At 37.0% G+C, this 12,996-nt stretch overlaps 1 protein-coding gene across 8 annotated transcripts in view; it reads left to right on the top strand.

Annotated features, from left to right (window-relative positions):
- The window catches only part of BPTF (bromodomain PHD finger transcription factor), an 83,503-nt gene that overhangs the window by 23,540 nt on the left and 46,967 nt on the right, over positions 1 to 12,996 (top strand). For all 8 annotated transcript variants that reach the window (XM_083355416.1, XM_083355418.1, XM_083355417.1 and 5 more), the window contains exons 4-12: positions 1,706 to 1,906; positions 2,232 to 2,417; positions 3,324 to 3,497; positions 3,617 to 3,792; positions 4,909 to 5,264; positions 6,130 to 6,261; positions 6,360 to 6,489; positions 11,367 to 11,502; positions 12,467 to 12,721. In XM_083355416.1, the coding sequence (XP_083211542.1) occupies positions 1,706 to 1,906; positions 2,232 to 2,417; positions 3,324 to 3,497; positions 3,617 to 3,792; positions 4,909 to 5,264; positions 6,130 to 6,261; positions 6,360 to 6,489; positions 11,367 to 11,502; positions 12,467 to 12,721 (1,746 nt within the window). The remainder of the gene's footprint in view (positions 1 to 1,705; positions 1,907 to 2,231; positions 2,418 to 3,323; positions 3,498 to 3,616; positions 3,793 to 4,908; positions 5,265 to 6,129; positions 6,262 to 6,359; positions 6,490 to 11,366; positions 11,503 to 12,466; positions 12,722 to 12,996) is intronic.

The raw sequence follows: 12,996 nt of genomic DNA on the forward strand, positions 1-12,996 counted from the left end.
TTGGCCCTGGCCCAGAGACCCTCCTTCTGCCAGAGACCCTCAGATCTGTCCCACTCCTGCCCAGCCCCCCCCCCAGGCACCCTTGATGCGAACGATGTAGAGCTGGCCACGCCCACCCAGTAGGCCGTATGCACTTTAGCCACGCCTACCCAGTAGGCCACGCCCACCCTGGCCATACCCACCCGGCCCCCTGAGGGCAACCGCAATGCTGATGCGGCCCTCAATGAAATTGAGTTTGACACACCTGGTCTATATTATCCTAATCTTCTGGTACACTGAGCTCTGCTTCAAATATCTGCTTGTTGAAGAACATTACTAGTCATACCATTCCTCAGTCTGTTCCTTCCATCTATTTTTCACTTGATTCTGATTCTTCAGTTTTTTCCCCTCACTGCCTCTTTGTTCCTGTATGTAGAGTGAATAGTGTCTGGATTTTCTTTATTAAGACAAAAAGATCTCTGATATGTCCTTTTTCATTTCTATCTTCCATTTCTTTAGAAAGCTCATTCCAGTAATTTTCTTTGGTTTGGTTACATTAAAATCTTTTAGTTAGCTATCTTGCTTTATCTCTTTCACCAATGGTTTTAGCTTTCCTACTCTGTTCTGCAATTTGAATAGTTTTTCTGAAAACAATTTGCCTTCATGGTGGGGAGCGGGGATTGGATATATTCCTGAGGTGTTTCATTGATGAAGGTTTTTTTTTCTTCCCATAATCTGCGTAGTGGTTTTTCCACAAAGTTAAGTCAAATTTGTTTCTTACTTTAACTTTAGCTGCTTATAGAAATGAAATCATATTTCCTGGGTGTTCGTGTACAGTTTCAAGGTGAATTTGAAACCAATTTTGATGCAAGTCATCAATGATTAAAGTCACGGTTTGCAACAGCCGAAGTTTTATGAGAGAGCTCTCTGTTTTCCTCTTTGGCTGCATAAGATGTGATCATTTTGGTTGCGGCATCATCTACTTGGAGATGTCTATTTCGATTAAATAAACCATATAGTGGGGATCCTCAGCTGTTTTTTTTTACAGAAGTGCATCCAGTGTCCCTGCTTCATTCTTTTTCCCTAAATAAATCCACTGACAGTTTCCACTTCTTTGTCTCCAGTGTTCAGGTTGAATCTCCCACATTATATTCTTTTTGCTTTTGTATTAGTTATTTCTTGAGTGTCAGCATACAACTCTTTATTTCTTCTTCAATCAATCTGTTATTGATGCATAAATATAGAAAATTACAGATACTCTTTTAGTCACGGCCATAATTGGGACCAGAATTTCGCTTGTAAACTATTGCAATTATAAATTGAGACAGCCTATGACTGGGCCTAATATTCTGAAAAGGCCACCCCATTAAAGAAAAAAGGTAGAAAAACTTAATGATGTACACAGTGCTGCATAATTGCCAACTGTCAATTGTACTTAGTTCATTTTCACCTCTAGATCTGCCACACTTCTATGCCTCTGAAAGGGTGTCATGGTGCATTACAAAACTAGAACATATAGACCAGAGGTCTTCAAACTTGGCCCTTTTGTAACTTGTGGACTTCAACTCCCAGAATTCCTGAGCCAGCATGCCTGGCTGAGGAATTCTGGGAGTTGAAGTCCACAAGTCATAAAAGGGCCAAGTTTGAAGACCCCTGATATAGACTGTACTCCTACACTTGAAAAAGTTGGCCTTGATTCATCTTCCCACCCCTATGTTTGCTTTAGAAGAAATTCTGGAAACAATCAGAGGTAAAAAAGGAGAGCTATTAGAGGACAGAAGCTCGGTTGCTGATGAAGAAAAAGCTACGGTTGAAAATAAGGAGTGCACAGATACTGAGAATGGAAAAGAAGAACTTTCAAACCAGCAGATGGAAGTCAACAAGGAAACAGTAGCAGAGGAAAGTTCTGAAAAAGGAAGAAAGGAAGGTAATAGTGATAAACCTGCTAAGTTAATGTATTTGTTTCAGTAGCATTGCTGATACATTTTTAACATGTACAATATATATTTAAATTTTACAACCAATGCAGATATTTTTTCACTGAAGAATCAGGTGTAATTTTCCAGTGATGCTATTCAGGACAGATGATGCTAGCAGCTTTTTACAAATTTATTTTCAATTCAGGTTCAATTACCATTATTCACCACCTTGTGTTATTTATAAAAACAATAAAGGTGGGATATAAATAAGTAAAATGGTTGGTAAATTAATATTAAAGATGCTTATGAACTTTTATCATGCCTTTTCTATAGAATCGGCAGATGCATGTGATGAAAACAATTCTGTACTATCACTTCCTGGAAGTAGCATCACAAATGTTCCTGCAGAAGAGGCTGATGCTTCTGAAGGGAAGAACACAGTGGGATGTGATTCAGAAATTCCTGATGATAATAAGGCAGACAAAAATATGGCATCAGAAGATCTTAAGGCTATTTCAGGTACATGGATGGTATTCTTTTGTGTTTTGTGTTGAATGAGTAGTTTCCTAAAGTTAAATGCTGTTTGCTTTTTTTATCGCTCTATATCAGTAGTTATGAAGTTCAGAATTTATTGAACCGTTGTGGAGCAGTGGTTAGAATGCAGTATTGCAGGCTAATTCTGCCGACTACCAACAGTTCGATTCTCACTGGCTCAAGGTTGACTCAGATATTCAGAAAGGAAGGAATTATATTAATTTCACACGATACATCTGTTGAGGAGCTTTGTATTCATAATAGTATTTTATATATTTGAAGTATCTCTGTGAATATTACAATCACATGAACAGTTTGATTTTGGTATGACAGGAGCCTACCAAAATCAAACTCGGGATGAATAATAAAGTAGTTGATTTGTTGTTCATTATTTGCATTCTTGTAATTGTGAATATTATTACACTATTTTAATCTTATCCATTCTGGTGTTTATATTTAAAAGCACCAAGTTCAACACAAACCATTTTTTTGTTGTGGAAAGTATTGTTTTATTCCTCCCTCCCCTTTTATCCATGACTTCTAGGGCTTCCTTTGGAACGTTCTTTCAAATCTTCTGTAACCCTAGTTCAATGCTTCCCACCAGAAGAAATATATAATATAAAGCAATAGATCAAAGAACCGCTCTCTTTCTTGACTTTCTTGCAGCTTTATATGCTGATAACATTGAAGCAGTTTCACTATTACAATTTGAAAGAAACCTAGATAATTTTGCAAAAACAGTACGTCTGTATAATTATTCCTTATGTGCTTAAATGTATCTATCATGTATAATTTACATGTGTAGATTTCTGATTTCAGGTGTTAATGTTCTGTATTGAAGTATACTTCAGATAAATATTATGTACCTAAATTGCCCCTTTTTTTGGGTAGATGAAACAACTAAGACAATTCCTAATCTGAACATTGATTCATCTGCTGAAGCACTTTTGTCGGACCCAGAACACAGCAGTAGCAACGAACCAAATTCTATGCAGAGTGAATCTGTGAAGAATTCTGATGAAGTGGAAACCACTGAAGGAGATTCTCAGAACTCGGAGGACCCAGGTACAAATAATGCTTAATAATCACAAGAACATGCTGAGTGCTAGTTTTTAGTGTAAAATGGCTGTGCTCATTTGCCTTACTTGTATGTTCCTATTTAAGCTTCTTTTTTTCCCTGATAGGCGATAAATCTAATGGTGAGAGAAGTGAATCTCCAAACAGTGGAACAAGCACTCCAGGTTCAACACGAATGGTCACCAGGTTACGAAATCCAGATAGCAAACTCAGCCAGCTGAAAATTCAGCAGGTTGCTGCTGCAGCACATGAAGCAAATAAGCTTTTTAAAGAAGGCAAAGAGGTTTGTGTTAGTGTTGAAAAATAATGCCAAAATAGTGCCAAAATAATAGTTACAAACAAAACCAGAAATAAATATGGAAATGCCAGCAAAGATGGCATCAAAATCTATGCACATATCTATATGCATGTGTATTATTATTGTTGTTGTTGATTTTCGCATAGTCAGCCAGATGTTCAGACTGGATTTGGCATTTTTGTCTATCGAGTCCTTACCAAGGACCTGGGATAGGCAGATGTGGATGTTTGATGGTATTACAGATATCGTCACAGGATGGAAGTAGTTCCTAGTAAGGCCGCGTTTTGCAATTGACTAATTGTCAATGCTAATGGTGTTCAAATGATGCTCCCGTTGTTTTGGGATTGCACCCAAGGCGCCTATTACTATTGGTACTACCCTTGCTTGCCTTTGCAACACTCTATTTCTATTTGTAGGTCTTTGTTGTTGTTGTTGTTGTTGTTGTTGTTGTTGTTGTTGTTGTTGTTATTATTATTATTATTATTATTATTATTATTATTATTATTATTATTATTATTATTATTATTATGTGCTTCTGAATCTGGAATGATACTTGTTTTCCTAAACGTGCTTTCAGTTTCTTTGTTCTGGAATTCAGAAATTCTGTGCTGCTGTCAGAGATCATGATCCTCAGGATTATGTTCTTTTGGTCAAAAATATTAATGGAATGCAAGACTAGTTTATTATTGAAATTTGTTCATGTGTTTGTTTATTACTGTTATACTTGCGTTGTTGAATTCCAGAAAGACTTTTAGGTGTTTACAAATAATAGAGAATTAAAATAAAAAGAATAACAAGAAAAACAGAACATCCCTGTCAAAAGAGAAGATGGTAAACCTGGCAATAAAGTGTATAGAAACTAATTTTTGGTTCAAAAGCAATATCTGCCAAGGTATATAGGAGACTAATACATTATTATACGAGGCAAAACCTATATGGTCAAATACATGCCATAGCAAACATTACTGCTTATTCTTAATAGGGTAGTTCCTAAAGGCTGCAGAATTTTGCCTGTGGTTTAAAACTTTGAGATTTCAGTTTTAAAAAAACAAATTTTCTTAAGTTCGTTGCTTTTGTTTGTTTTGTTTTGACTTCAATAAGGTGCTTGTGGTTAATTCCCAAGGGGAAATTTCCCGGATGAATACCAAGAAGGAAATAGTTATGAAAGGAAGCATCAGCAATTATTTTAAGCTGGGTCAAGAAGGGAAGTATCGTGTCTACCATAACCAATATGCCACCAATTCTTTTGCTCTGAATAAACATCAACACCGAGAAGACCATGACAAAAGACGTCACCTTTCTCACAAGTTTTGCCTAAGTCCTGCCGGAGAGTTCAAATGGAACGGTTCTGTCCATGGGTCAAAAGTTCTCACAATATCCACACTAAGGTTAACAATAATTCAGCTAGAGAATAACATCCCTTCCTCATTCCTTCATCCCAACTGGGCTTCACACAGGTAAAGAAATCTTATGATTTTCATAGATATATTGGGCATGTGAGCATTACATTATAGGAAGACACTAGAGTTAAGGAGCTTCTATTGAACAATCAACACTGGAGAAATAACCAAAGAAAACAAAGGAGGAAAAAATAAGGAAAACATAAAAGCAGTAGGTAGTTGCTTCTGTTGCAAAGATGAGAACAGATACACTCCCAGTACGCTCCCACAGAGAGGGCCTCCTCAGGGTGCCACCGGTCAAAGAATGCCGATTGGTGGCCCCCAGGGGGAGGGCGTTCTCTGTGGGCGCGCCGGATTTATGGAACCATCTTCCGGTCGAGCTCCTGATGGCGCCTGATCTCCGCTCCTTCCGGCGCGATCTTAAGACCTACCTCTTTGAACAAGCTGGCCTGGCCTGATGGGATGGGGTTGGGTTGGGTTTTATAAATTGATCTTAACTTTTTAACTTGTATTAATTAATTATGGGCATTGTTGTTTAATTACCTTTTAATTTTTGTATCTTGTTTTTATTATGTATTGCCCTGTTCACCGCCCTGAGTCCTTCGGGAGAAGGGCGGTATACAAATTAAATAAATAAATAAATAGATATAGGGAAAAAAACATAGCAAAGGGGTGGACATTAAGAAGGGATTTGAATGAAAATAACATCAGATTTTATATTTTATGATACTATAGATATATGTCAATAGACCCAGGATTGAGGTGAAAGATAGGGTTATTCTCACTTCAAGGATGTTTGGTTTTGGTTTTGGTTTTGCATCATGTGCTGTTACTTGCTATTTTATTGTTTTTGCTTTGCTGTTGAAGATGGCTTAGTGAAGACGACCTACTTAATGTATTTCATATTTTTGTCGAATCACAGGTCTAATTGGATCAAAGCTGTCCAGATGTGCAGCAAACCTAGAGAATTTGCATTGGCTCTGGCTATATTGGAATGTGCAATTAAACCAGTTGTTATGCTGCCCATTTGGAGAGAGTCCTTGGGTCACACCAGGTAACATATTTGAGTGTGTGTAAAAGCATTTTCAATAATCTATCTCAAGACTATTCGACAATGCTAGGCCAATACTCTTATATGTATTTTATGATTAGGTTACGCAGAATGACAGCGATTGAAAGGGAAGAAAAAGAGAAGGTGAAAAAAAAGGAGAGAAAACAAGAGGAAGAAGAAACCATGCAACAAGCAACTTGGGTGAAATATACATTTCCCATCAAACACCAGGTATTATTTCTAGATAACATTACTCTCTCTTTCTCTTTGTTTCAAACTAATTTATTTTAGCAGACTGCTGCTGCTCTTTGAGTAAATTTAAAAGGCTGTGAATATTAACGGAGTGAGAGTTGAAATAACTGCAGTAGTACAATAAACCAAAAAAAGAAGGGACCTGAATGAATTTGGAGTGCTGCTGTAATCAGATCCCACTCCATTATGGATGTAATCTTGCTCATTTGATCATCGAACATCTTTGATATTGAATGTGGTTAGAGTTAATTAAGGGAAATTCTTAGATGGACCCTTTTTCTTCTCCCCCAGTGAATTCTGAGTGGAGGTCAATTTCTTAGGAGTCCAGCTGGGAATGGCAAACCTATATCCCCAAAAGAGTGTGTGTGATCTTTTTCTCTCTTACTCTGGTAAGCATGGTACGTAGATGGTTGTTAAACAGTTAGCTGAGAAGATCACAGAATTAAAACGCAGTGAATTTTCACTTAGCACCTGGAAATTCTAACAACCAGAATCTGAGCAAGAGGAAAAGGAAATTTTGGAATGAAATTGCTCCCCCTTTTCTTTCAAGAACCACTTTTGCAAAACTTGTGAAAACCGGCATACTCTGAATTTCTCACTTTGTGGGAATAGGGAAAAACAGGCAGTTTTGACAGACCATTCCTTCATGTGTGACGACCACATCCCGAATCACTAGTATTTGCAAGGTGTGTGACCTGAGAGCTGATTGTTAACCATCCCTGGGTGACTTTTACCTGAACAAACAGGTAGAAACCTACAGTTGTGATCGTTAAGGCTTGTCTGAGTTTTTGCCAGAAACGCATTCGGAAGTGCAACTCTGTAGTACTCCCTAAATTTTAAAAATTGGAAAATGGGTGCAATGAGTAGGCATACCCAGTTGAAAAGAGAGGGCAAAGGTTTCTCAGATCAAAGAAAGGTGACACCACAACAAGAGTTGACAGAGGATGCAGCTGTTCATAATGAATTGAATCAAACTAACAAAGAATTAAGGCCCAGTGGACAAAACGGACAAACGAAAACAAATGTGAAGTGACTGCCCAAAATATTAATAAAAATACACATTCCAAATCATGTGAAGTAATATTTGTACTGCATATTTAAGACACTTTCCTTACTATTTTACCTAGTCCTGGAAATCCCAAAGTAAAAAAAAATACAGGTAAACAAGCAAATTCAAACAAGGACAATAAAAATGATCTGGGATAAAAAAAAATCTTGTGAAGAGAGATTGAAGAAATTAGAATTTTTCTTCTTGAGAAAGAAGAAAGGGGATATGTTAGTAGCAGATACCTGAAATAAGTTTTAAAGGACATCAAGATCTGTCCTATGTGCAGAAGAATGGATTTCAGTTACAGAAAGCAGATTCCATTTGAATGTTAGAAAATAGTTTCTAAAGGGTATGGGCAGATTTGACAGTGGAGCCAATTAACAGAAGAATTGAAAGGTAACATAGAGGTAGATAGTTAAATCTCCAGATTTGGCTGTATTTTAGCAACACTACCAGTGCTGAGGAATACTGGAAATTATACTTCTGGAATAGCCAGAGAGCCACACATTTTCATATTCCAAGTATGAGTTCAAAAGAATGAAAAAAGTACCCAACTCTTTAAGAGGCCTGTCCAGAGTTCCTCTTCCAGCTTGACTGGAGTGCTTATCCTAGCAGTATAGTCTGTTGATACTATGTTCTATTGCAGTTCCCTTGGTATGTATAATTGTAAACTTGCTTATTTAAGCCCAGCGTCCATGCGTATATGTGATTTGTGACTTCTTAATTAAGACTTACTTTGTTTTGGTTAGCCCCTGTAATATACCAGACCCTAACATGATGACATATTTTGTAAAACCCTCTTATATACTGGTTGTTAATTCTCCCTACCATATATAATGCTGCTTTTAATGGGTGTTTTTTGTTCCAGCTTTTATTTTAGTTTAATTCCAGAATAGGATTTGTAAACTGCTTTAGATTTATTTGTAATAAACTATTATGCTGGTTTTAATATAAATAATACATAAACTATATTTGTTGCCTTCTTGAATGCAGTTCGTATAGTACCATAGACGCACTTCTCATTTAGTGACCATGTTCTGTTCCACAGACAGAAGGTTAAGCAGAATCGTTACTACAGGGAGTGCAGAATTATTAGGCAAATGAGTATTTTGACCACATCATCCTCTTTATGCATGTTGTCTTACTCCAAGCTGTATAGGCTCGAAAGCCTACTACCAATTAAGCATATTAGGTGATGTGCATCTCTGTAATGAGAAGGGGTGTGGTCTAATGACATCAACACCCTGTATCAGGTGTGCATAATTATTAGGCAACTTCCTTTCCTTTGGCAAAATGGGTCAAAAGAAGGACTTGACAGGCTCAGAAAAGTCAAAAATAGTGAGATATCTTGCAGAGGGATGCAGCACTCTTAAAATTGCAAAGCTTCTGAAGCGTGATCATCGAACAATCAAGCGTTTCATTCAAAATAGTCAACAGGGTCGCAAGAAGCGTGTGGAGAAACCAAGGCGCAAAATAACTGCCCATGAACTGAGAAAAGTCAAGCGTGCAGCTGCCAAGATGCCACTTGCCACCAGTTTGGCCATATTTCAGAGCTGCAACATCACTGGAGTGCCCAAAAGCACAAGGTGTGCAATACTCAGAGACATGGCCAAGGTAAGAAAGGCTGAAAGACGACCACCACTGAACAAGACACACAAGCTGAAACATCAAGACTGGGCCAAGAAATATCTCAAGACTGATTTTTCTAAGGTTTTATGGACTGATGAAATGAGAGTGAGTCTTGATGGGCCAGATGGATGGGCCCGTGGCTGGATTGGTAAAGGGCAGAGAGCTCCAGTCCGACTCAGACGCCAGCAAGGTGGAGGTGGAGTACTGGTTTGGGCTGGTATCATCAAAGATGAGCTTGTGGGGCCTTTTCGGGTTGAGGATGGAGTCAAGCTCAACTCCCAGTCCTACTGCCAGTTTCTGGAAGACACCTTCTTCAAGCAGTGGTACAGGAAGAAGTCTGCATCCTTCAAGAAAAACATGATTTTCATGCAGGACAATGCTCCATCACACGCGTCCAAGTACTCCACAGCGTGGCTGGCAAGAAAGGGTATAAAAGCAGGAAATCTAATGACATGGCCTCCTTGTTCACCTGATCTGAACCCCATTGAGAACCTGTGGTCCATCATCAAATGTGAGATTTACAAGGAAGGAAAACAGTACACCTCTCTGAACAGTGTCTGGGAGGTTGTGGTTGCTGCTGCACGCAATGTTGATGGTGAACAGATCAAAACACTGACAGAATCCATGGATGGCAGGCTTTTGAGTGTCCTTGCAAAGAAAGGTGGCTATATTGGTCACTGATTTGTTTTTGTTATGTTTTTGAATGTCAGAAATGTATATTTGTGAATGTTGAGATGTTATATTGGTTTCACTGGTAAAAATAAATAATTGAAATGGGTATATATTTGTTTTTTGTTAAGTTGCCTAATAATTATGCACAGTAATAGTCACCTGCACACACAGATATCCCCCTAAAATAGCTATAACTAAAAACAAACTAAAAACTACTTCCAAAAATATTCAGCTTTGATATTAATGAGTTTTTTGGGTTCATTGAGAACATGGTTGTTGTTCAATAATAAAATTAATCCTCAAAAATACAACTTGCCTAATAATTCTGCACTCCCTGTAAGGGGACATGTGACACACAGAGAGAGGGAGAAAGCAGAGAGAGACTGCGAAGATCACTGACTGGTGCAGTCTCATTCAGTTAAAATTCTGTTGTGCAGTATTTATTTATTTTTATTTTATTTTAATTACATTTATATCCCGCCCTTCTCCGAAGACTCAGGGCGGCTTACAAGCTTAGCAGTAGCCTTCATTCTATGTATATGCCTGCTTGTTAGGGCTTTCACACACACACACCCAAGCGGCATTATTACAAAGTCAGCTTATTACCCCCAACAATCTGGGTCCTCATTTTACCCACCTCGGAAGGATGGAAGGCTGATGTTACTCAGGCATGCATTGTCAGGCAGATGAAATTTGGTTACAAATGTATGCATTGGCTTGAAATGAATTTTTGATTACTGTTATATGCTGTCATATTTGTGAATGGTTGCTAACCTAGATAATGGAGTTAAACGAGGGATAGATGTATTGTTACCACTGAAACAGTATTCAGTGCTAACAATAAGTAATTTAGGAGAGAATATTCTTGGTCAATCCTTTAGCAAGGTAATAAGGAGCAGACAAACGTTCTGTTTTAAATATCTTGCCAGTTACTGTTTGAGTTAATCAGAGTTGAGAGCCTAAGCATTGTTTGAACTTCCAAGGAAACTAGAGAAATCAGGGTTTAACATTACTTGTCTCCCTTTTTCAAGCCATATGTCTGCTCTTAGTATACTAACCTCTGGCAGTGAAGAGTGGCTCTTAACTAAGGCACATCTATTTGCACCAAACCTAGATAAACTTTCAGGTTCAGTGTTAGCTGAATTCTTAGAATAGACATAAGACAGTTTTTTTCCCCTGAAGCTAGCTCTGTTTTTTATGCTCAAGAAACCTGAATAATACGTTCTGTTGTCATCTTTTCATTCTGATGAAAAGGATTTTTGTTTTAGGCAAAGGCAGTTTGCTCTGGAGGGCCTGTGCGCTCCTAACCAATTATTTCTAAAGTGATATGCGACTTTTCATTGTAAAAATTAAATTGCCGAGCAAAAGATTGTTTAAAACTTGAACGGATAAGGTGTTAACTTCTAAGAAAAAAAAATTGAGGCTTTATTTCAAAGCCATATTTTATGTGTTGTAAGGCTGCAAATTCATATAAAAATTAAGAAAATATATTTCAACTTTTTCATAGGTCTGGAAACAAAAAGGAGAAGAATATAGAGTAACAGGATATGGTGGATGGATATGGATTAGTAAAACACATGTTCATAGATTTGTACCCAGATTACCTGGAAATACTAATGTCAGTTATAGAAAGTTACTGCATGGTAAGTGCTGGAAATCGTCATTATCTTTTTTTATTATTTCATTAAATTTATTATAACTGACCAGTCCAACATATAGCTATGATTTTGAAATAGGAAGTGAAGTTTAAAATATCAAACACTATTTTTCACTATTTGTTTTCAAGCAATATGGTAATAATATTTTAATTTCTTTCTAGCTGTAGCAAGCATTTTAGGAGAAAAACATATCTGTAAAATACTCTTTTTCTATCAATTAAATATGGTGTTGCTATAAAATGTTGCTAATTATTCACATAATGGTCTTAAATAATGGAAGAAGCAAACTGTAATTCAGTTTCATGTCAAATTTCTACAGTTGGTCAATTTAACTACATTAAATTTTGTAATTAAAGAGAATTTTTTTGATTTTAGCAATGTACCCTAACCCCAGTGTAATAGGTTCAAAGCTGTATAGAGCAGACTCTGACAAATAGACTGTTTCCATAAATGAAAATAGTTTTTATTGATTTTCTCCCTTTCTGATGTGATCAGAAAATCTGTTCTGGGTGGTTAGGGGTCTTTTGGCATGGTAGGAAAGAAGCTACTGTAGCAGAAGGAAAAGGGACAAAATCACCTCTGTTTCTCCTTGTGAGAGAAAGATAAGATAAGAATCTTTTTGCAAACAAAATTGTTAAAAAGCTTGCTAACAATGTCATTTTCTAATTCTTATTGATACAGAAATAACTCTTTTTAATTTTAAAAAAATGATAGGTTTAATGAATTACCTGTGTTAAGATCCTATTGGGAAATGGTCAGTAATGTTACTATAAAAGAAAATTGCATTTCAGGGGAAGAAATAAACTGCTCTACTGTAATTGTAGTAGTCCTATTTCTGAATATAGTACTAGGCTTGGAGTAAGTGTTTTGAAAGTGTATGCCTCTGTTAGAGGCTTATACTGACAAAGTGACCAAAAAACATACGAGTATCTGCATATTTCTTTATCAGCAAAGAACAATACTGCTTCTATCACAGAACAACAGCCCGAATTGGATAAAAGGAAAAATCCAGCAAAAGTAAAAGTAGAGCACTGTTCTTTGAAAGATAGAATAAAAAACTTCCATGAACCACATAAAAAGGACCAAAAAGAAACTGAACGTTCTGAGACCGCAAAGAAAAGTCAAACCAAGGAAGAAAATGAACTAAATGAAGAAAAAGCTGAAAACGATGGAGATTTTGAAAAACCAGATCATGCAAAGGAAGGTAATAAGTGCTTTTATCGGTTTTAATAAACATCTAACCTTTCATGATTGAGTGAGATGTTTTATGTGTGCAATGTTAACTTGAAGACAATCTAGAGAAAATAATTATGGTAGAAACAAGAGTGCTTTATTAATTCCATAGGCCTGCGTATATTGTTGCGAAAGAATATGTGATCAGTCACAATTTAGATTAGCCTTCCTCAGTCTGAATTCATTCCAAGTGGGGGATTTCGGACTTCCAGGATTCTTTACCTAGTTCGACTGTTGTGGATGCTC

This window comes from Vipera ursinii (genome assembly GCF_947247035.1).
Source record: "Vipera ursinii genome assembly, chromosome: 2".
Classification (NCBI taxonomy): Eukaryota; Metazoa; Chordata; class Lepidosauria; order Squamata; family Viperidae; genus Vipera; species Vipera ursinii.